This window comes from Poecilia reticulata, chromosome 3 (assembly GCF_904066995.2).
Source record: "Poecilia reticulata chromosome 3, P_reticulata-male-v2, whole genome shotgun sequence".
Lineage (NCBI taxonomy): Eukaryota > Metazoa > Chordata > Actinopteri > Cyprinodontiformes > Poeciliidae > Poecilia > Poecilia reticulata.
Genome location: NC_088832.1, coordinates 21,861,408 through 21,884,745, shown reverse-complemented (window position 1 = coordinate 21,884,745; position 23,338 = coordinate 21,861,408). Strand labels below are relative to the sequence as shown.

Here is a 23,338-nt window from a genome sequence, read left to right as displayed (position 1 = left end):
GAATAATCCGTATTGCTATACTTACAGAATTCTGTAATACTTACAGAAATTACAGAATATTTGTGTTTAAGACACACATATAGGATTTTTTAAATAATTCAATAATTACAATCCTTCTCAAAGTTTATGTTGTGCACAAGAAGAAATAGTTGAATAGGATTAAACAAGGAATGTCAATCCACAGCTGTTTTCAGATCTTTCCAAAGGTCTGTTTAATTATCAGATCTATACTGCAGGACTTCCCAATGAGCATTTCCTGTGTTCTTGGGCATTAATATTTGGGAAAACAACTTTTCTCGGCGTCGTTCTGGATTTCTCTGTTCCCATTTTTTTCTGTGTCCTAATCACTTTCCATGTTTGCTTGATGAAAACATTTCTCCATTTGGCAATGTTGAATCTTTTGATATTATTATATATTCTGTTACCGGGTGCAAGACATCTTAATAGTTTGGCATTTCTGCTATTGAAATAAAGGCAAGATGGTTAGGAATGTAATTGCTTTGTTTTTTTGTTTTTAAAGTCAATATTCATCTTAGTAAATTTTTTTTATCTTATTGGAAAAAAAACCCAATACAAAATAAAACCACCAATGGTTAAAACTTGGTGGTGTTTTAAAATATGCAAACATTTTGGCTCGGTTTTACGCTGACATGTTTATTTTGGCTTGTAAAAATGCTCCACAGAGTTTTATTAGACTCTTGGCTGAAGACAAATATTTTTGGGAGATTCCCTAGAAATAGATATTCAGTCCAACCCATACCATACATATATTTTAAAGATTCCTGTTAATTGGTAATTAATGGTAATTAATAAACTGTTAATTACCATTATTATAATAATTATTGAAATTCTGTTTATGTTGTTATAAGTATAAATTCACATCCTTGTCTTTCCTGCACTTTCCACAACTATTTTTTTTTTCATTTTTTGCTTTTTCTAATTATGTTATGTTACTCGCGTGAAATCAAATTTTTTTATAGCATTTTTGCCTGACTCATGTTTTCAATTTTATTTAGCAGAGAGTTTGTTAAAGGTATCCACTCTGGGTGTGTCTAAGTTTATTCAGCAGTTTTAAACAGTAATGAGGAGCCATATAAATCATTGTTCGAGCCATTTGAAAAAGGTTTAAAAATTGATCTGCAACTGAGATGACTTGACCGCCTTTATAAAAGCCAAGAGCTGTTGACTTCCCTCATTTCTTAGTGACCTCATTCTGCCCTGTTGCGACTGTACTGAGCTGCTTCCACGAACACTTTCATTACTCTGACTTTAAAATATTTAAATCAGGTTAAGTTGCTCCTTTTTAATTACTTATATTTTACTTTCCAGGGAAAGAATAGACAATATTTTTTCTGCCATTGTTGGTTGCTCTGTATCTTTTAATTTTTAGAACAACTGGTTTCATCCAGACTGTTAAGAGCTCTACCACTGCTGCACATAAAGCCAACTAAGGCACTTTTATTTCTGCGTCTGTGGTACCGACTGCTAGGATATGCATACTTTAAAAGTAGGACAAAAACGAAAAGGAGGAAGAAAGAGCAGGGAAAAAGACATGAAGGCATGAAAACTGCATTAGGCGGTGGCAGCCAACACAGAGAGAAGGATGTGAATGATTCAGGAGGGAAAGGGATTAATAATGCAGGACTCCCCCTCTCCCTGTGTCCCAATGTCCCTCTCTTTCTCTCCTCCCTTCCCTCTCTCCATCTAACCTTCTGGATATTTTTTTCCCTGCATTCCTTTTACCATCTTCTGTCTTCACCTCTTATCTGTCACTGACCTAACCAGTAGGGGGAGCTCTCCTCATCGAACCTGCCTAACTATTTTTTTTTTTTTTTCTGACCTGCCCTGCTTTTCACAGGTTTTGGTTTATGCAGCAGCCATTACTTTGTTTCTCAAGCATATTTTATGAATTGAAATAGTGACAAAATGTTGCTTGTTTGAATTCCATCCCATTTTGTACATGTGGATAGATGGCTGATGTAAGGTGCCTGCCCTCGGGTCAACTGTGTGACTCCAATCAACTCTTTTACCCTCTCCAGCTCATTGCACTGAGATAAGTCATGGTCAGAGAGGACCTGGTCGCAGGCAGGAAATGACGACCTAATTTAATCGCAACTTGGTGGCATCCCGTCAGGAGGCTTTTAATTACCTACTTGTGTTGTTCTTCACTCTGGATCCCTCTCCACCCTACAGGACAGAGCTCTAATGGGCAATATAACCCGGCTGTGTGACAATGCCATCGCCCTGGAATCATTCAAAGGCTCTGAGAGAGAGACCAACCCTCTCTACAAAGACTACCACGGTACAAACACACGCACACACTCGCTTATCTTTCAGTCTCTTTTCTATCGGATACACACACATGTACAGAGGCAGTGCATTAAAGCCGGAGTTAGGCTGTGGATGGAGGCAGGGCAGCCCCCTTGCAGGCCAGGCTGTCAGTGTGCGTTAGCGTGCTGCTGCTCAATCAGACGTGCTCCTCAGTAGACAGGCCGGGGGGGATTCAGCTGCCACGCCGTACCCCCTCTCTCTCTCTCTCTCTCGCACCCTCACCTCCCTCCATTCCTGCCTCACCGCCTCCCTCTTTCCCCCCCTCCACCTCCAGCAGAGGCTCTCTCCCTCTCGCCTCGCCCATTCTCCATCCCCGGTCCCATACCCCTGAGGCTCTGGAGCAGCGCAGACCAACACTGGGGAATCGATATTCTCACCATCACTCTCTCTTCCTCTCTGCCTGCATCTCTCCATCCCTCGCTCAATGTCTCCGTGGCCAGCATGCTCTGCTAATAAATGGAGGGCAAAGCTTTCAGTGGAGAGACAGGACACCGGTAAGGAGACGTGTGGAGAGAAAGAAACCAAGGCAGGGGAGGGGAGGGCAGAGCAGAGTTTGTTTCTGCTCTCCCGGTCCTCACCATCACTTTTTTTTTTTTCAGCACAGTTTTATCATTTCTCTCCTTCTCCTCCCTGCTTTTCTCTTTTCTATCACTCTCCACACATAAAGGTCAGTATAAGTGAGGCCGGTATTTTTAGCAGTTCCTCCCAAACTCTCCCGCTCACTCTTTTGCTTTTCCTCGCATTTGGCCACCATCCCTCAACCCTTTAGATTGTGACACATATAAACATTCAGTTTTAGATTTTGCATCCTCCTCCAGAACATTTCCTAGATCCTTTACAGCATTTTTTAAACGCATTATGCTGTGATAAACGAGTTCTAGAAATCCAGAACTTGTTTTTGTGAGTTTTGCACTGCGTCACTTTCTTAATTGCCTCTGAGTTGCGAAAGTGTCTGTTAGTGTTGATATTGTTTGAAGTCCCTTTAAAATCCCATACTTTTCCTACTTAACTAATTCAGGTGCGGGCTTCTGAAACACATTTATGTGTACTGTATGATTGTTTTGATGTGTGTTGATGTGTGCCAACGCATCTGGTGCGAGTAGGAGAGTGTGTGTAGCTGTCGCGTGCATGTGTGTGTGTATGCGTGTTTGCGGCAGCAGTTCAGGGCTGCTCAAAGCATGCTGGGAAGCCTGTCACTGCAAATCAGGCAGAGGGAAATCACCCAAGTGCACAGAGGAGAGAACCCACCATCCCCCACTTTCTCTGTCTGCCTTCCTTTCTCCATTACTCCCTCGATCTTTTGCTTTTCTGTGTCACGCTTGTTTGTACCACCCCACTTCTACAGTGCTGTACAGTTTTATGGAAATGCCACTGTGCCGGAATGAAATAAAAAGGGGAGTTCAAAGTATGGAAAAAATTCCACACCTCTTCCTCGTGTTATTACATGAGCCTATCTTTAAATTATGACAGTAATCGTTGGAGAAAATACCAGCTCTTTAGTTTTAAGGAAACAAGAGGAGAAAAGCAATGGGAACAATAAGTTGTGAATGACTTATTTCAAAAGTAAATTTTCTCGTTCATCATAATCACGTGTGAGCAAGTTCTGTTAATTTCCTGTCTCTTCAATGCTCTGTGCATTTATGTGAAAGTCCACATTTTGCTTATGCAATTGCCAATCCACTTTATGCAACATTAAAATAAAACAAAAAAAAAACTTTTAGTTTCACTTAATGTTCACTTAAAATCATCATTAATGTTCTGCTAAAAGAACAATTTTGTTACATGTTAATTTAAAGAAAATTTTGGATATTTAGTGTATTAGTGTAAAACAAGTTCAGATTTTAATAATCAAAGTGAAACACAAATTAATGTAATTTTTGTTGAGTGTGTTTTTGATTATTTATTAATTTCTATTGACTTTTTGTCACATTTAATCTGATTCTTCTGTCCTTTGTAGGCCTGCTGTTTGTGCGCCAGGTGCCTCACCTGAACTGTCTGGCCAGGCAACTCCCTGACCACAAGGATCTGGCCTTTAAGCTCAAGAGGAAACAGTTTACTATTGAGGTATGTTTCCAGCTTTAATCTTTGGCGCTCTCTTATTTATTTTATAAATAATATCTATCAGTTGATAATTGTTCGTACTTTATGACTTAGCTTTGCCCTGACTGAATTGCAAAGTATACGTACCTCTTGAAGTTTTTCATCCACAAACTTCAGTGGATTATATTGGGATTTCAACAAAACGTAATGCAGAATAGTCAAGTGGAAGGAAGAAATATATGTGTATCTTGTCATTTTACCACCAAAAAACTGAAAATCTTACCACGCATATCTTTTTAGGCCTCTGCACTCAATATTTTTGTAGATGCACCTTTTGTTAAAATTGACTTTTCAAAACAGGTCAAGCTGAGTCAGACTAGATGAAACGTCTGGCCACAAAATATAAATTAGATTTAGGTCTGGATTCTGACTGAGCCATTCTAGCACACAATTATCCTTATTTCTGCCACACATGCATTTGCACGAAAGACATAAAGTTCAGTTTTGATTTAATCTCACCATAACTCCCAAATGATTCCAGCGTCCCCTGCACATCTGGTGGCAAACTTTAAGATGTGAAACTCTGCAGCTCCTCCAGACCGACCATTGCCACTGGATGATATTTCGGGTTATTAGACTAACCCGTAATATCGGGTTAGTCTAATAACCCGATATCTGATGAAAAGGTGACTTTTCATCAGATAGTTTTCCCATTTTTATTTTAAAAAATAATATTCCTCCCATTGACCATTATGGACTTAAGTTTCTGGTAGTAATAAGATCATTTTTTTATGCACACTCTGTCCAAATGTATTGTTTTTTTATCAATATTTTTATGGTGGAATTTGTTTTCCTGTATTGAAACTGTAAGTAAAGAGATGTTTCACTCATAAGCAAAACTCCACCAAGCTCTGTTTACTTTGCTTTGCTATTGAGTGACTGAAGGAAGGTGAAACTATTGATTATGCACACTTGCGGGCACAGTTTCTTCAGTGTAAAGTCAAGAGGCAAGAGAGTGAGAAAAATATCTATTTCCATAAATATGACAGTTGAAGTTCAGGTAAGTGGTATGTCTCACATTTTGATGCATGTAATTCGTATTAAGTCTCCAGGTGCCCTTATACGTTCTTCTGTATGATTACTTTTCAAATGCATAGTCACCTGGACTGCGAAGTGGCTCAACAAAAAACAAACTGCGACAGCTTTGAGGGAAGTAAGTAATGTAATGTTAGTGTGGCTTCACCTGAAACTGTGCACTGCAAGCATTTACCAATGGAAATCCAGTTTCACTGCCAGACACAGAGGAGTGACATATGGAAACAAAAAGTCAGTAAATATCGCCCTTCTTATAAGCTTAGCATTTTCCACATTTTTTGAAAAGTTATTTTTAAAATTCAAATATAGTTTAAACTTGTGACAGATATGCACTTCAGATGCCTATTTTGGACTCACCTTTTTGACATACATTTCGATTTTTGATTTCTCATCCTCATTCACACTATTCCTCTCTCCAAAAGATACAAATCTGACACTGAACTGCTACTCTGGAGACAAATTAGGAGGCCCTGCACTTAGCTCAGGCTCATGATTGGTCCTCATTACATTATCATTACCTTATCACACCCTCTGCTCCTCGGCTCTTTAGTGAGTCCTATTGTCTCAGCCAGGATTCGAACGGGAGGAGCGGAATGCCATCCCTACCCCCAAATTTCCACGGTCACCGTCTTCTCATTTTGTGCCACCTTTGATGATATTTCTAATCCTTTCTTCTGTCTTAATTAACCCTCTCTCTTCATTTCATTGAATCCCCTAATGTGCTTCTATTGCACAGATTATGAGGTCTGTATGATTGTATTGTATGATTGTGCTTGTTTTTAGACCAGAGCTAATCTTTCAAGACAAATGTCAAGATCCGTGCAATCTTGGATCTTCTCTTTATCAAATGTTGCGTATTTCAGTAGCTTTGTGTATTTTTGGTGAGACTGAGTTATTGAGGGGTATGCTTGAAAGAAACAAGGAACAACATTCTCGGAGCAGACTGAAATCTGCATGTTGCAAGAAAATCTTTGCTGAATGCTTTGTGAATTCCTATTATTACACAGCCAAATTTTTAAGGAACAATTCATTGACTGTCCTCCGTGCAATGAATAATACAAAATACAAAATCAGCATAATAACCTTTTAATTTTCATGAATGGTGAAATTTTAAATGGGTGGATAAATTTAAATATTATTAGCATTAAGGACATTATGGAGACAGTGTTTAGGAAGCCAATTACCGGTATATATGTTTAAGCAATATTTTATCCAACACTGAAAGATTGGACTTTCCTTTCCATTCCCTTTCTCAACATTTCTCAAGACAAATTATTCGAGGCTCAGAGTTGGATTATCAAGATTGGTAATAATAATAAAGTTTTTGAGTTTTCCTTTTTCTATCAGGTAGCTGAATTACATTGATATTGAAATATGATATTTATATCTTAGCAAGTTTGGTAAGTCTAATGCAAAGCTCATAGTATTACCAAGGAATCAATCAGTTAATTCATTGATCTTTAAACATAAAGCCCCCTTGATAACATGAAGTCATATACATAAGATTGAAAAAGTATGAGACCAAAATAAATGAAAATATGAAAAAACCTATGAGGAAAATAAGGCTACACAAAAATACATTTTCAGCTAACAAAAGTGATATTGGTTTAAGACTAAAGAAATGTAATTGTGTTACTGATTATCAGTAGCCACAAAAATCTTACAAAGCACGAGTCCTGAAAGTATGTTAAAGCTAAGATCACAAAAAGAAGGATAAATTAATAAAATGTTATTTGAGGGACTTAGCATTACAGCTTTATGGCAGCATGCCACCCACTGTTCATGACGTACAATATATTTCAGGTGTATTGATTTTTTAAAAATATTTCTGTGATATTGACTTTTTAAGTCAATACTGGAGCCTGTGCAGCTCCAATATCCACTTAAACTTCCATTCATATCGTTTCCATCCGCTTGTACAGATGTAGTACTTTATACCAAGAGTGTCTAAATCCCGACTACCTTATAAATGGTCATATCTGGATATGATGTCAGCATTGAGACCATTACTAACAAAAATATGTGATCCTTCTTTAAGGATATGTTTACTGACTAAGTGAGAATCATATTCTGGCTCTGCTTTGACAAAGAAAATTAGTTCTACCAGCATGAGACGACAACCCAAAAATAGTTGCCATTGTTGACTCTGCACTCCGCACTTAATCAAACCTGTCAATCATAATCCCTGGCTATGACACATTCGTACCTGTCTGGGAATTTCCCACAGGGTGTTGTATCCATAGTCACGCATCAAATTAGCTATAACATGGGTCTGTCATTGTGATACCCTATCATGTTGGTTGTTGTTATTGATTTGTGCATCTACTGGGAAGTAAACATTAAAAAGGCTACAGAGACATATGCGACTGTCGGATCACAGGCTGGACTGCCGTTGGGTTAACAGCCGTATCGCTGGTCATCTGACTCTGTGGACAGCTGATTGACATATGAGATGACAGTTGAATTTGTTTGACAAGTCACTGCAGTGGTCATCGTCTCATTTACTCAGGCTATAAGACTCTTTTTTTCCCCTGAAGCCACAAGAGACAGCATTCCCTTCACTGTGCTTCATGACCTGCTGAGATGGATGTAGGTTCAACTTTTAGTAGATTTTTCCTGTTTTGATATCAGCAAATCAGAGAGCTCTCAGCATTTGTTCTATGAGGAATAATATGTGGGTGGGTGGTGGTGCTGAATGACAGCTGATTGACAGGAACAGCTTCTCACCAGCTGGTTCAGGCAGCTGCATGCCATCCCAGCTACGTGTGGATTTGTGCTAGTAACTAATATTTTAACTGCTGCTTGACTCATCCCTCGATTGTCAAGCACTTCAGGAATGAGGAGACTGAACACAGTTTTATTTAAATCGAATAAATCCTATCTTTTTAAAAAAAATTTAAAAAGTTATTAGGACTTGCCGCAATCCCACACTTATCTCATCAATGCTTTACTTTCTTGGTGTTGAGGTTGCCCCAGCAACACTTGACTTACTGAGAGTTCAAGCTACGGTTGATGAGCAGTTATTAGCCGCGGCGCCTGAGGCCAGAATTAACCCATGGCCCTGTCTGAGCAGGTAGGGGAGTGTTAGGTGTTTGGACAGGATTAACACACACTCATTCATATATGCAAACATTTCTTGCTCTCATACATCGATATATTGACATTGATGCGACGACACATCCAAATTGCTTGCGCGAAAACAATTCTGTGTGACTCGCTCTGTGCGTGAGAGTTGTTGTAGTCACTCATTTTACGCCGCCCATGCTCTCGTCACACGTTCCACAAAGCAAGATGCTTGAGGATGAAGCTCTGAAGAATGCAGATGGTACGCAATTACATTCTCCTTACCTTTGCTTGACCCTTTAAACTGACAGGCAATGTGCCTTTGGGGAACCGGGGTGCCAGAAGCAGGTCAAAAGGTCAACTACAGTGTAAGAAAGGGATTTGTGTCAAATTAGTCCTCTAATAGAGAACCTATTTGGAGGTGTTTTTTGTTGGACATGCAGTTCATGTCACTGAAGCTGTGTATGCTGCACAAGGGAATTGTTCAGCTCCCTGTAGATATAGACTGGTCCCAGTGTCAGGGTATATCAAGTTTTTAATATTTTACGGTTTCAAAACTTTTACAGTTCATTCATGCCCTTTTATTGAAATGCTGATGAAAGTGCTAGAGACTTGCACACAGTATTCAGCTGGCTGGAAGACGTTACATACTCTTGACTTTTGCCAGCAACAAAGACAACATTTCTAGCTGCAGACCAAACCGAAACCCTGACTAATTATCTAATTATCCAGCCAATATTTGCTTGTTTTATTCTCAGTGTTACTGAACTGGAGAGCTCCTTCAGTGCCAGACTGCTGCACCAAGTGCACAAAGGCAAATTATCATTAGTAGTGCTGGTATTATCACATTCCTGTTATTTGCACAGTTTGATTTTCACTTGTGGTAAATTCTCGTTATTTTTATGCACAATTTGTACATTTTTTAAAATGTCCCTGCTCAGATGCTTATTTCTGCAATCTCCTGAAGCTATTTTTGTTACTGAACAGTATTTTTTTTCTTATGAAACAAATTTGCCTATACTTAACAGTCTGTTATTCTTGCTGCTTTCATTATATTTGAATGAATCTACTTGCTTTGACTTGCCTGTCACTTCACTGCTGGTACACCTGAATTTCCCCACTGATGAACAATACAGGTTATTTCTATTCTTCTATTCAATTCTAAAACAGGCATGAGCAAGGTTTCCCCCAGAAAACTTGCTAAGCCTAGTGGTTGGGTGCTAGTACAGTCATTCATCCAGCGGCCGTCATGTTTTTGAGTTAAAAGCACTTTGAATTGCCTTGTTGCTGAAAATGTGCTACATAAATAAAATTATCTTACCTTAAAAAATGTATAAATTTACAGAAAATTTTAAAATATCACTTGATAACTATGTGTTATTGAAATATTGGAAGATTAATACCTGAACGCCAACTATAAAGTCTTAAGAGATGCAAGCATTTAAAAAAAAAAAAAAATTTAATAAGTAATGCTTAGCCTGGTGGGGGCACAAGTAAAGCCTAGTGGCCCGCCAGGCTTATAATATACTGGGGAAAATCCTGGATAAGACAAAAGTAAGGTATGGATTTGAGCCTTGAGATTTTCATGTATGATAATCTTAACTTTAAATGCAATACAATAAATACTTATATCACAGTGTCAAATTTTAACCCAATATCAGAAGGATACATAACATGCACGAGCAATAACATTAAATAAACACCCAGTGTAGTCATATAGTGGACATTTTTTAATTCTTGCACAGATTATTCTCCCTATTTTGGCATTCTACCTTAAATAAAACTGCACAGTTATAATAAGCTGATATCAGCTGGTTAATTCATGTGGTTATTGGCTTGATTAGTCGGCCTACAGTTGGATGTTTAATAAACATGCGTCGCTCAACTTGGCAACTGCACTGTCTCATAAAAAAGTGATACCTTAATATAAGTGGTATTCAGATGTGTCATCGGAAGTGATGTCTAACTAACAGTGTGCAGCAACAAACGGGGGAGGGGCAACCGTACTGATACTGATGAAAAGTCCACACCCTAATGGTGTACTAGTGCTTGCTTTACGAAAGTTTATTTGAAAAACTACAACAAACATCTTTGGTCATTTGCAAAACATGCATGCAGCAAAATGTGTTGTCTGAATCTTGCTCTAGGAGTTGAACTTTATATTAAACTGGATTCTACTGAAGATTATCTGGAGCGATCGTGAACACATGAAAACATTTGATCCAAGGCCATATGTGCAGACTTGGGTGTTGAAGATTTAGTATGTTCTTAAATTTGAGAATTTGGTACATTAAGCTGAATTTTTGAAACAGAACAATGGCTGAGCGTTTCGGTGCTCAGCCCTTGTTTTGGTCTGGGTGATCGCCTACAAATGGTTCTTAAACAGGCTCATTCTAATGTGTGTGAAAGTGTGATTTTAAAGAAAATGCACCTGTAATCAAGAACATGTTGGTGTTTCAGCCCCAACAACCAGATTTTCACTCCTACAAACATCTCAAGTTGTTCCTCTCACTTCTACATGACTCTAATAGTTGCGTAGTTTTGGACCAAGGCGAGTAAAGGTGAAACAAATATGAAACACAAATACAGATGGAGATGCTGAGGAGAAGATGACTCAAGAGAAAGAGGAAACTAACTGAAAGAGTCCGAAGGAGGTGTATAGAGTAGTTTAATGTTTCTTGGCATGTCCTCAAAACGTCTTTAAGACAACGCCTGTGTCTGCCCCCTGTTGAAGCCTGTGGGTGCCAAGGGAAGGGTGTTAATGGACCTATGTGAGGAACAGAGCGAGAGTCTTGGAGAGGAGGGAGGGGGAGGCTTAAGCGGAGAGGAGCAGTTAAGTGATTCTCAGGTCAGGTCTAATTAAAATGAGGGCTTCTCCTCAGAGGCACCAAAGCGTCTTATTGAGAGAGAAATGAAAAGGGGAGGAAGGAGGAGTTGCAAAATGCAGAACGAGTCAGACAGGGACCGACTCCTAAGGGCTTGTTTTTTTGCATTTGTTTTAATGTTTGTTTGCTTTACATGCCTGTTTGTCTCTCTTTCTCTCTGCGTCCAATAATGTTTGGCACAGAAGATCAGGGAGAGGCCAATGCTGAAAAGAACTCATTTGAAGAAAGTCGCTGACTATTTGAATTCATTTAGAGATGATGGCAACTATTTTCTGGGAAATGAAATACATTTAAGATATTATGCCTTTGTTTGACCGTCCTGAACCGAGGAAGTCATTTAACCTTTTAACGACACCTAACTTTGATTTATACTTTGCCAAGAAAGTCACAATCAATTGGGAATGGACTTTTTGGCATAATATTCTAATTAAATAATTCATGCTTCCTCCCTCGGTGCGCATCCACAGTTGCAGTTGGTGTTCAGGTGTGCATATGGTTTGTGTGTGCATGGCAAAAAAGAGAGAGCGAGCTCTGTTCAGGCCAGTCCATGGCACGCTATCAAACTCTTCAGCTAAACAATTCTCTACATATATCAGGTTTGCATCCATTATTGAACATGCATTTTATCTACTCTGGAAATGCGCGTGTGTATTTTTTAAGACAAGCGTGCATGCTTTGGTGCTGACTCCTGAATGTGTTGGGGGATGTTTGCGTCTGCTGGGGTACTTGCAAGATCCTTAAGTGATTCGGGTCAAAGGCAGAAATGCATGTTTTAAATTCTTCTTAATCTTCCAAAAGCAGATACAGTCCAAGATATCCACAACAGAAAATGCATCCGTAACCCTCCATAGTGACACAAGTCGCTAATTTAAGCTCAGTGTTGGCTGGTTCAAGTTAACGTTCACCAAATAATGACGCCAAGTTTTAAAAATCGATGTAAACATTGACCGCAATTGTAAGACTTTCCATTTACTTACTAATATTCTGGATGGAAAAGCAGCTGTGGTTTTGTTTGCGGTAGTTGACTCAAAGTTGGGCAAAATAATATTTGTGGCAACCAAATGCACTGCCGTCCGCGCTATATGAACAAAACGCCCAAACGTTTGTTTCAAGCAGACAGTCCTAAAGCTAAACAAAACAGGGCATATTTGCTCCTCCTGCCAGACTGTGTAAGACCGTGGTTTGCCTGAACTCACCCTGAAAGTGAAACTGTTTCATCAGTGAGCAGTGAACCCTTAACGCAGTCCATGCACCACTCAGCTCCCATCAGGCCAGACTGGCCACATTGGACTCAGACCTGATTAAAGTAGCCCCAGTTGTCTTCAGCTCCCATTAGGGAAAAGAAAAGAGGCTATAACGTGCAAGCCATTCTACATCTGTGGGGTCTTGTGGCACTAAAGGGTACATGTAATTCTGCTCAGATAAGGCGTCTATTAGCATATTGATAGTGACTGGAGAACCATAGGTCCCCTGGTACTTACAAATTGTGCCTCAGATGTATTTCTCTTGATATTTGCTAGATTTTTGTAAAAAGTTGTGTATAATTTTGCCTTAGGTTTATGCAGTCTCTGTTCATGTGTCACAAACTGTGAGTGACACTGTAAACCTTGGGCAGAACTTCTTTTGCTTAGAGGTTGAAATATACAATTGAAAACAGATATTTACACAGTATACAAAGACAGAACCACTTTAAGCATGTCTGGTTTTTTCCAGCAGTCAGGATTACCAGAATATTCAACTTTTAAGAGTCAAAAGTTTACATGCACTGAGATAACTGTGCCTTTAAACAATTTGCAAAAGTCTGGGTGATGATTCACACATGTGGATGTTTCGGCACACATCCTTGTGTGACATCACGGGGAAATCAGAGAATCGTGGACGTCCACAACCTTGCTTCATCTTTTGGTACAATTTCCAGATTCCTGAATGTGTTATATTCATATTTTTAAAAAAATATATTGGAATATAAACTTTATTGGACTCCATTTAGGGAGGAGACATGTTTTTGTGTCCTAGAAATTAACATATGTCATTGTATGTGTACATTACCTACACAGCAAAGATTAAAGCGCTTGTGAAGATTATTACATGAGCTGGTGAAATCAGTCTTGCGCCAACAATATGCTAGAAAGCCAGATTACATTTTGTAAATATGCTCAGGGAGAAAGACTGTTGTTCTAAAATATGTTGTGAAGAAGCTGATGCTATAATTTAAATGTTAATAATGTCCATTGTTAAATTTGTAGGAAAATAGAAAAACAGGAAAGCCTGAGAACGTCCTTCTAGCTGTGAAGCACAAGTGTGGCAGCATCATGTTGTGGTTGGTGTTTTCCTACAGATGGCATCATGTGGAAATTCAGAAACACTTCAAGCCTTCATTCTGGAAGTTAAAGCTTGGCCACAGATGAGATTTATTAAATGACGGTGACCCAAAGCATACTGCAAAATTTGTCATAAGATGATTTAAGGATGAAACATTTCAATGTTTTAGAGCAACCATCCCAAAGCCATGATTTTAAAAGATGCGCACCTACATACCTGATTCTATGTAATCTATGTTAGGAGGAATGGGCAAAAATTCCAGTAAGCTTTTGTGAAAAACCCAGTGAAATAGTGTCTTAAAAACATCACCACAGTTATACATTTTAAAGAACAATTTGTGTAAACATGTTTTGTTGTATTTGACGTTTTATAGATTCTTCAAATTTAAAATGTTCAACTCGCAGCGTAACAATTTTGTCATTGCTGTTGATTCACAACAAAAGTAAAAATTGCCATCCTAGGCACAAACAGCTCTGCGGTCGGAGCGGTTCAAAGGTGGAATGTTGATCCCGAACAGGAGCATCCAACTCGGGAAGGCTCTCTGCATGGTTCCTAAAAATAACTTTCCCACACTCTCTCTGCTTGGTGTCCTAAGGGGGGGTCAGGAAGAGGAGTATGTATTTGTATTTTTTGTCTTGCTTGTCATTGTTCCAATGTGTTGTATTATTGTTGTGGTTATAAATTCTCGATCAAATTCCGGCTACAAAGGTTTACTTAATTTACCTGAGGTTTGGATTTCCATTGCAATACTAATCTTTAGGTAATTGCTTCTTTTATTGAGGGAAAATTATCTTTCTTTTTTTTTTCTCAGAGTCTCATTTTGACATTTAGCCCTCTCTTTCATACTCAGTGATTTGACCGCGTTACCTCAGCTGCTCGTTCAAAGACTCAACAACATTGCTCCATATGCTTCACACAGAGCGGTGTTCCTGAATAAAGTCACTGCAGTCTGTCATTGACTGCTAAAATGTGAGAATCATAAAAGCAGAAAGATGGCTCCTCATTCATCTGTCTGTAAATATTAACATTTAAACATCAAGATTTTCAAACAGTATTGATCACAAGTATTGATTGAGGTATTTTCCAGTTTTGGATAAGTATTGCATACAAATCCAAGCCGCATTATTATAATTTTTTATTTCCACACTTTATTCGCTGCTCCTTTGTGCAATTATTGGATGTGATTGTTGCATCATCTATCCATCAGACTCTTCTGTAAATACTTTTCATTCCTCCAATGCAGATTCCTCTCACAACGTAAAGACACTTGTTTTATGTAATTAGTTGAGCTATTGAAACCTGACATCAGTGTAAACGGCTGCATTTAAGGATTCACCCAACTGTTAACACACAGTTGTTTAAAGCGGTGTTGGCCATTGAGGGAAGTTAACCGGCAACTGAATGATTTAGTGGTCGTGAATTTTACAGGGGGGGGGGTCGCATGTGTCCCATCCCTTCACAGTTCACAGGTGGCTATTGAAAGGCCCGGCCAGATGATGATGGAGGATAGCGAAGACGCATATAGAGCTCTGAATAGGCTTTAATTACACCACAGTTGATGAGCCAAAGGGCCATTCAAAGGCCAAGCTTGCACTTCAAAAAGAAAGTTAGAGGGCAAGGTGATGCAAAGTTTGCGACCCCATCTCTGAGTCAAGGAGCGTGTCTGACTCATCGGTTTGTGTTTATGCGGCAAAGATGGAACGGGTTTTATAATGCGTGTCTGCGCTGTCCGTACGTAAATGTGTGAAGGTAGAGGGTAGCGGCCATGGGGGTGACCAGGGTGGGAGAATTCTTCACTGTGTAGCTTAACCAAACTTTGCTTTTGTCCCTAACAATGATGAGTGATGATGAGTGACAGGGGTGTTAGCGGTGGGATCTGCTGAACAGAATGTGCCTAAGCAGTGCTCACCCAGACTTACACAAAAGCCAGCAAAAGGTCAAATTTGAGGCAGGCTTCTTGTCCGCCAACAAACTCTATTTCACTCTGAAACATGTCACATAATATGCTACAATATTTTGTTTGTCTTTGGGTTCAGGGTATCATGCTGGTATATTTTTTTATTTATAATTTATTGTCTAAAAACATCTCTACCTGAACCCTGAAAACTCTCTTTTTCTCAATTAAGAACCTTAATGACATCAGTTGTGTTTTTTTTGTTTTGTTTTGTTTTTTTGCAAATGAGATCTGGATTTCAGTGGGGTTTTGCCTGGTTAAATAAAGAAAGCTGCCTTAAATATTGATTTGTCTGAATTGCTTTTGAGTTGCTGCTTAAGTATCAGCTTTTCGGCTAATGCTGACTCGAGGAGAGCATGTGCCGTTCTCCCTTTGTTACCCAAACACATACATAATGCTCACACACCCAAAGTTAAGGCACAACACCCTCCTTCTACCCCTTCACACATATCCCTACTGCTAACCAGGGACTAAGGGTCGCATGCAAGTGTTTCCCAGGGGGCAGTTGTGGAGGGTTCTGTGGCCTGGAGACGGATCTAGACGGCAGTTAGTCAGGAACCAGTATTTTTCTATTTTTATTTGGATTTTTTTTTGTAGCCAGCTCTTCTCCCCCTTCCCCCCTTTTCTGAAGTCTGGCGATGATCGTAATGGGGGGTGACAGCTCACCTCTCCCTAGCGTGCCTACTGTCCTTGGAGCGTTAGAACCCCCCGCCCCCCCCGCAAAATTGTCGAACCACCACCAAGTCCCGGAAGGCCACAAAGGTTACTTCATATGTTAGTCTGAGGATTCTTATGAGTCTGTTTTATTTTATTTTTTTATGTTTTTTAAATTCAGAAGACTGTAGTCTCTGTCAACTCTGAAGGGATTGTCTGAACGAAACAAAATCAAAATATAATGTATATCATCTTGATCCTTTCATTATAAATACATTTACTCTTTCTGTCAAATTCATTTCATTGCCTTTTTTTTGTTTTTGCACTGTCACCATTTGCTTCCTGTTTGTCTGTGTGGGTTGTGACCCACTGGTGTGAAAAGATTCAGGGCCTGCAGTTTCACATCTATTAAAGGCTTCGTGTTTGGAGAGGGAAGTGATCTGATAGCCTGATGTTGTACGCTCACTTACACAGACTGTTTGAATGGGGATGTCATGTATGCCTGCTTCATCGCCCTCTGTGAATGTGCATCAGGTTGCCTGCTTTTGTATGCTCCTGTACTTGCATTTAGGATATCCTCAAATTAAACCCATGCATACATGGTGGTTTTATACCTGGCAGTTTTGTTTTTACAGCTGCTTTCACAGCTATTAGCTCTTCTGGAAAAGTCAGGCAAACACCATCAAAATTGAGTCATGTTTTAATGAGGTCGCCTAATTTCAAACTGAAATGTTTAGGTTCTCCCCTTCAGCTGATTTCTTTTCTAAAAGGTTCAGGCCTGGGGACAGAGGAAGTGTTTGGTGAAGCATTGCTGTGTTGATTTGGCAGTGTTTTTGGATTATAACACGATGACAACCAACTCTGGGATGGAATCCTCAGATTTTATCTAAAATGTGCTGGTATTTCAATTGATTTATTGCACTCTAATGAGGGGCCCATGGCCTTTGGAAAAATCCCATTTCCTTCCACATCACAGAGTGCTGTACTCCAGACCTTACTAGTGTATTTGCTGCTGAAAAAGTCAGTTTCATTTGGCCAAAGCTTGCAGTGCCAGTTAAAGTCTCGGTTGTGTGAACCAAACTACAGCTTTTCTCCTCATATCCATTTCAACTAGTCAATACCCTCTGATTGTTATGGGGACTTGAAAATCACAAAAATCCACCCTTTGCTTTGGAGATTTCTTTTTCACTTCCCTTTCTGTCTGTTAGAAAGAAATACTTTTTTTGCTTTTTCTTTGTAGCCATTTTGAAACAGAGAGTATTATCATACATTTGCTTTACTTGATGGCTTAGAACTTAGAAGTAATCCAAACAAAGCAGGCCATGCGTGCTGCAGCTAAGGCTAATTACAGCTTTTGTACAGTCTCATTTTGGGGAAAATGAGGTTTTAACGCCAAAAGTCTAGTAAGGTTGAGCTTATCTCTTTAATTGGTATTTTCTTTCTCTTTCATGCCACTAAGTTACATGACGGCTGAAGTACTACAAACACAGCTATTTCATGCTGGTGTTGTCAGTCGCAGTGAAACGCTGATGCTTGTAAACAATACTTTTTGTTTAAACAGCAAAACACTGGATTCTTTGTGTTCATCTTATACATGTGTAGCATCTTGCTGTTCAAATAACAGTAAGTCATCATCTGTTGTTTTAAAACTGAAGCATGTATCAGATACGCATTCAGAAACAATCATTGAAAGTGAACTATTTAGTTATTTTCTTGGTAATCAAGTGGTGCCCCGACCAGTTTCAATCTAAGTTACTAATTTTATCAATAATTGCTGTAAGCAAGTATTTATCGTTATTCATAACCAAAACTAGGCAGGCTACTGTTGTACAACACATGTATGGAAAAACAATTGTTTCTGTATCTAAGAATATTTTCCCACTCAAACTAAATTAAAGGAAGGATTTTTTTTTTTCAGTAAATGATTGATTAATTTCAAAGGATCTTTTAATAAATTTTTCCTAAAGTGATCGATTTTGTTGGTGTACTTTAAATAAAGTATATATTACACTAACTTAATCAGTGTTCAAGCTGTATTTGATGTATTATTTATTTTTAAAATAGAATGAAAATATTTGTCTGTGAAACAAAATGGCAGAATTTTGTATAGTACATTATTTTTTAGTCTGTTGAAAGAAAAGTCTAAGAGATGTTGGTTTTTCTTCTCACTGTTCCTGAAGGTTTATTATAGAAAAGTTTGTTTTTTTCTACGGTCCAGCAGTCACTACTTATCCTTTATGTGGCATCAATTGAAGTTCTGCAGAGACCTATACACTCAGCTTATCGCAAATAGCTACATTAGACGTAGAAAGCAAGAAAGATGTATTTACATCAAGTATTTCAAAATAAAATGTGTAGCAGTGAGTCTGCCAAACATTACTTTGTGAGCATGGTCCCATCTCAACTCTTACCTCTGTCTTTCTTTCACTCGCTGTTGCTTTCCTCCCTCCATTCCTCTTTTTAATTACATTTATCTTTTTAGAAGCACTGCTCCTTCAACATTCAGGAACTCAACTAAAATGCGCTCCTCTACTTCTACCTCATTTGCTTGCAGACACAAATTCGTCCTGGCACTTTATAGGCTGCTCCCTGTTTTAAGAACTTGTAATCGTGGTGAACATTAGAGCTGCGCACACACACCCTGTGCCGTGCTCAAACAAAAAGGCGGGCAGCCTGTTTGGATGTTCAGATGGAAGTGCAACATAGATGCTTTGGGAATTCATCTGAAATGTCAGAATATGCAAGAAGAGGGCCAGAGGGACGTGTTTAGCTTTCTGGCATCGTTTCTGAAAAACCCTGCGGCCAAAAGTGGAATCTCAGCCCCGCCCTGCAAATGACCCCATGGAATGTTTGGGGACACATTCACTGAGATGTGTTTTTTTTGTTGTTTTTTTCTCACTGCAGCATTCAAGTGTTTTACCTCTTCAGGACTTAATGGCTGCCTACATATCAGAGAAGATGCTTTGCCCTGGTGTAATCTGACTTGTCTTAATTACAGGCAGTATCCAGTAATAGGCTGCTCCCGTAGATATCAGCCATTAGAGCGGTGTCTCTGGCAAGAGGGGTCTGATTGGCTTTGAGGTAGCTGATAAAGAAGCCATGCCTCATTTCCCTCCAATTTTTTTGTTCACATATCTCTGTATTAAAGTGAAGCATGAAGATGGTGAAGGACTGTGTTAAAATGATTTATGCGCTCCTCTGTTTGGTTTGTGGCTAATCTGCTCTTCCTGATTGCATTGTCAGCAATCAGCTCTGCTTCCATTTGAGGAACTGATTTCACTCGATTGAAGTTATTTCAAGCAAGTTTGAAAACTAGCGTTAAAATTTAAGGGGCTCTCTTTGTGGCTTGTTTCAATTACAGTCAGTGTACAAGTTTTTTTTTTTCTTTTTTTTTCTTGCAAGTGTTTAAGAAAGATTAACCTCCCGGGCCTTAGGCTTGTTTGTGTGGTTTTGATTTCCAAACCTCAAACCTCAGCCTCTCTTGTCTACTAATTGAGTAAAAAAACCACAACAAATGTCAACAAACAGACTTTAAGACCTTAACTGAGAACTTCTTTCAGCAGGTGTTACCCTTTGTTTTCAACCGTTCCTGCAGGCCTACTTTACTTGTTTTCCCGCAAGTTCAGACACGCTGTACATTGAGTCACTGTACAGCGTGTACAGTGACTACATGCTGTAGTCACTGTACTACAGAGTTGGGCTGTAGGATTTATTTGTGCAATGTTACTGAAAACTGTGCATTGTTGATACTGACACATATTCAATCCAATCATCTTACCGTAGAATTAGGCTTCATTAATTCTATTAAACCAATAGATTGCTTCAGTCACATTGCTTCAGGATCAATCTGAAGGATAAATTATTTTAAATAGCTATTTAGCAGTGTGTTGTTACTAATATAAGAAGCAAGGAGGTTTTTTATGTATTTCAGTCATCTTGGAAAGGGGAGGCAAACTGGTAAGAATGGATTACTTTAGTCTGAGATCAGGCTAAAGGAATGCCAACAAAAAAACAATTTGCATTTCTATTCAGACGGCTAAGTTACTTAGGTATCTTTCTTGGCTGGATAAATATTCTGGTTAAGCTCCAACAGGAGCTCTGTCTTCCACGGGTCACTCTGACACAGGCAGGTTATCCTCGTTTCATTTGGCACTGGCTTTTTGGATGCTTGAAAAGCTCCTCTGTCTGGAGATGAAGCCAGGTGACACTGTTAAAGGATATTACGAAGTGATCCTGAGCACAAGTGTATAGTGTGAATGAAAAACTACATAAAATCTTGCAGGAACTTTACACAAAAGTAGACAAATATTGCAAAGTGTATGACGCAAATAAAAACATTTAGTGCGATCAAATCTTACCCTGTAATCACTCCTGGCTCTAAACCACGAGCGTCTTATTTCGCAAGTTGTTTTGGCTACATCTAAAGGTCTGGTACGGACACTTTAGAGGTACCTAGTTAAAAAAAAACATTCAAATTAGGTGGCAAGTCAAATCTAAGGTGTTTGACTGCACTACATCACACATTCAGATTGTCTTTGCTAGCAACATCTGATCTTGTTACATGATATGTTTAAGTTATTCTGCACACTCCTTCATGATCCATTTCAAATGCCATAAAACAAAGTCAAGCCATTAAAGATAATATACCCATTATTAGTATGGAAATGAGAAATGTAATACCGTAGCATACTGAAAGCTTGTCACTTGAGTGACAGTTAAAGACACTCCTGGTTCAGTGCGCTGTATTTAAGATATGTTTGATGTTTTTCAAACTCCATATTTGGCACATTATCCTCGGGTGGCGTCCCACACCTTGTTGGTATTTAAGACAGATTTCAATGAATATTACCGTATTGTGGTGGCGCTTGCGTTTAAGAGTACAGCTTCCTCATAACGGGGAGGTGTCGTCTGCTGACAGATCGGTGTCTGGATGAGAGAGCACAGCGGCATCCCACCTCATTACCGTAGCAGCACACTAACCGGGGGACCAACACACTGCTCGCTGTGATTAAGATGTAAATTTCCTCTAATTGGAATGTAAATTCATACATTTATATGAAGACGTCAGCTGTCAGATTGCAATATTGTCTCCTTTTTTCTTGCTCTCCCTTGCTCCCCATCGGGGACTAGGTGCCTGTAATCTGTATCATACTCCTGCAGCCCGTCGTGGGATTTGCCGTTTGTTTAATGCTGGGCCCATTGTCCTGCGTCCAGCCTGTCATTGTAGTGCTTCCCATTCATGTTTTTGTGTTTGGTTGCAGTCAGACTTGCTCGCACTACCTGTGTTTGTTCCTGCACGCATGGCTGAGCCGTCAGGGCTTTGGGGATGGGGAGGAGACTTTGAGATGGGGGCCGGGGTCATTTGGGTGGCCGTATTTTGTGTGTGCATCGATTACTTCTGCTGAATGTTCCTCAATGCAAATAAGTCTGCCACTTTGAGAGGAAGCACATGTATCTGAAGTAATTAATTTTACCCTTGAATGCCAGCTGTGGTGTTGGTGTGATGTGTTCCAAATTGAGCCTTCTTACTGAAAAAGGTGTTAATTTAGGGATTTGGCCGATGAAGTAAGTGTGTTCGCCACTGGATGCTGCCAATATAAAATGGAATATGTACTTCTTAGTGTTGCTTATTGAAGATTGTGCTATTATATGATGTCGTTTTGATATGTAACACTGTTCAAAATATTAAAAAATGTGTTTAAACAGAGCAGTCGAAAAATGTTTGATAGATCTTTGAGGAATGTTAATGAAATTAACCAGTCTGGCTTCTTGGAAGCAAAAAATTAAAAAAACTGATCGTTTAAAACTTTTGCCGCTTTTGTATTTTGTCCTCTCACTGAAGCAGGTTTTGTAATAAGCATTGTAATTTTCTATGTGTTAACATTAATATGAGTCAAGAAATGTAGGAAAGGATCCATCTGCCCAAACGTGTCCATATCTCCAGCCCGAGCAAAGATTTATACATTTAAAACAACTAGAATTATGACAAACACAGTTGGACAAGGACCCAGGTTTATCTTTGTCACATTGATTATTGGTAACTAAAAAAACTCTTAAAGTTAACCATTGTAAAACCTGAATGAAAGGGAGGCATCGTTAACTTCCTAGCAACAGTGTATTTTTTGGTTTGTACAAATCTTTATCAGAGGTTGCCAATAACTGTAGAGAACAATGTATTCAGTGAATAAATTAACCATTGGAACATTTTCAAGTTGCATTTCTGTTTGCGTGCTTTCTGTATAAAAGCTATGAACTTGTGCTGTTCCACTCAAACATAAAAAAAATTATATTTGTGTATACAAATATCTAGGCTATTTGATGTATATCTGGGTTGACATTTAGCTTTTCAGAATGCTAACTGCGCTCTGAGAACAATAATCTGAAATAGCCCATTCTCCTAAATGTTCAAAAACAAAAGTCAAACTATTATGCCTGTCACATGCAAGGATGTAAATTAAACGTTTTTTATGCATTGCTTTTTGCAAAAAAAATGTCAAGAAATCAAAAATTCTCTCTTATTTTGTTTAAGACATCACAGTCTTGCAAAACCTTGCAATCATTTTGGATGAATGCAAGTTGTTAAAGAAGTTTAAAATTTCTATTGGGTTATGTTCCCATAGAAACATAACCCATGATGATTGGCATATTACTATCTGCCTTTACAATTGTACAGTGGCCAAGCAGGAAATCGTGTTCCCATTATTAACCTTCACTCTTCCTCTAGATCTAAAAATTCACAACATTTAATGTTTTATGTTTATTTCTAGCTTAGAGGCATTTTATTATTTTTAAAAGAATGCAATTGACTGCATGCTTTTCCAATCTTGAGAAAAACGTTTTCAGTTTAAATCTTATCTTAAAGATATCATATGTTGTATATTTTTGAAGCTTTTTATCATTAACAAATGTGCTTGAAATGATACCAAAGTTTTTACAGGAACAGCGTATGGATTTCAAAAGTTGCACAGAAAGAAATGATATGGTTTGACCAGTG

At 38.8% G+C, this 23,338-nt stretch overlaps 1 protein-coding gene across 5 annotated transcripts in view; it reads left to right on the top strand.

Annotated features, from left to right (window-relative positions):
- elp4 (elongator acetyltransferase complex subunit 4) overlaps window positions 1–23,338 on the top strand; it is a 59,683-nt gene that overhangs the window by 19,430 nt on the left and 16,915 nt on the right. For 4 of the 5 annotated variants that reach the window (XR_014086925.1, XM_081605244.1, XM_081605243.1 and 1 more), the window contains exons 8-9: window positions 2,194–2,302; window positions 4,289–4,395. Coding sequence is in view for 4 of the 5 variants with exons in the window: in XM_081605244.1 (XP_081461370.1) it covers window positions 2,194–2,302; window positions 4,289–4,395 (216 nt within the window). In the remaining variant the exon portion in view is untranslated. Of the gene's footprint in view, window positions 1–2,193; window positions 2,303–4,288; window positions 4,396–5,528; window positions 5,756–23,338 lie in introns of those variants that run through there. The other variant, XM_081605245.1, reaches the window with a different exon arrangement.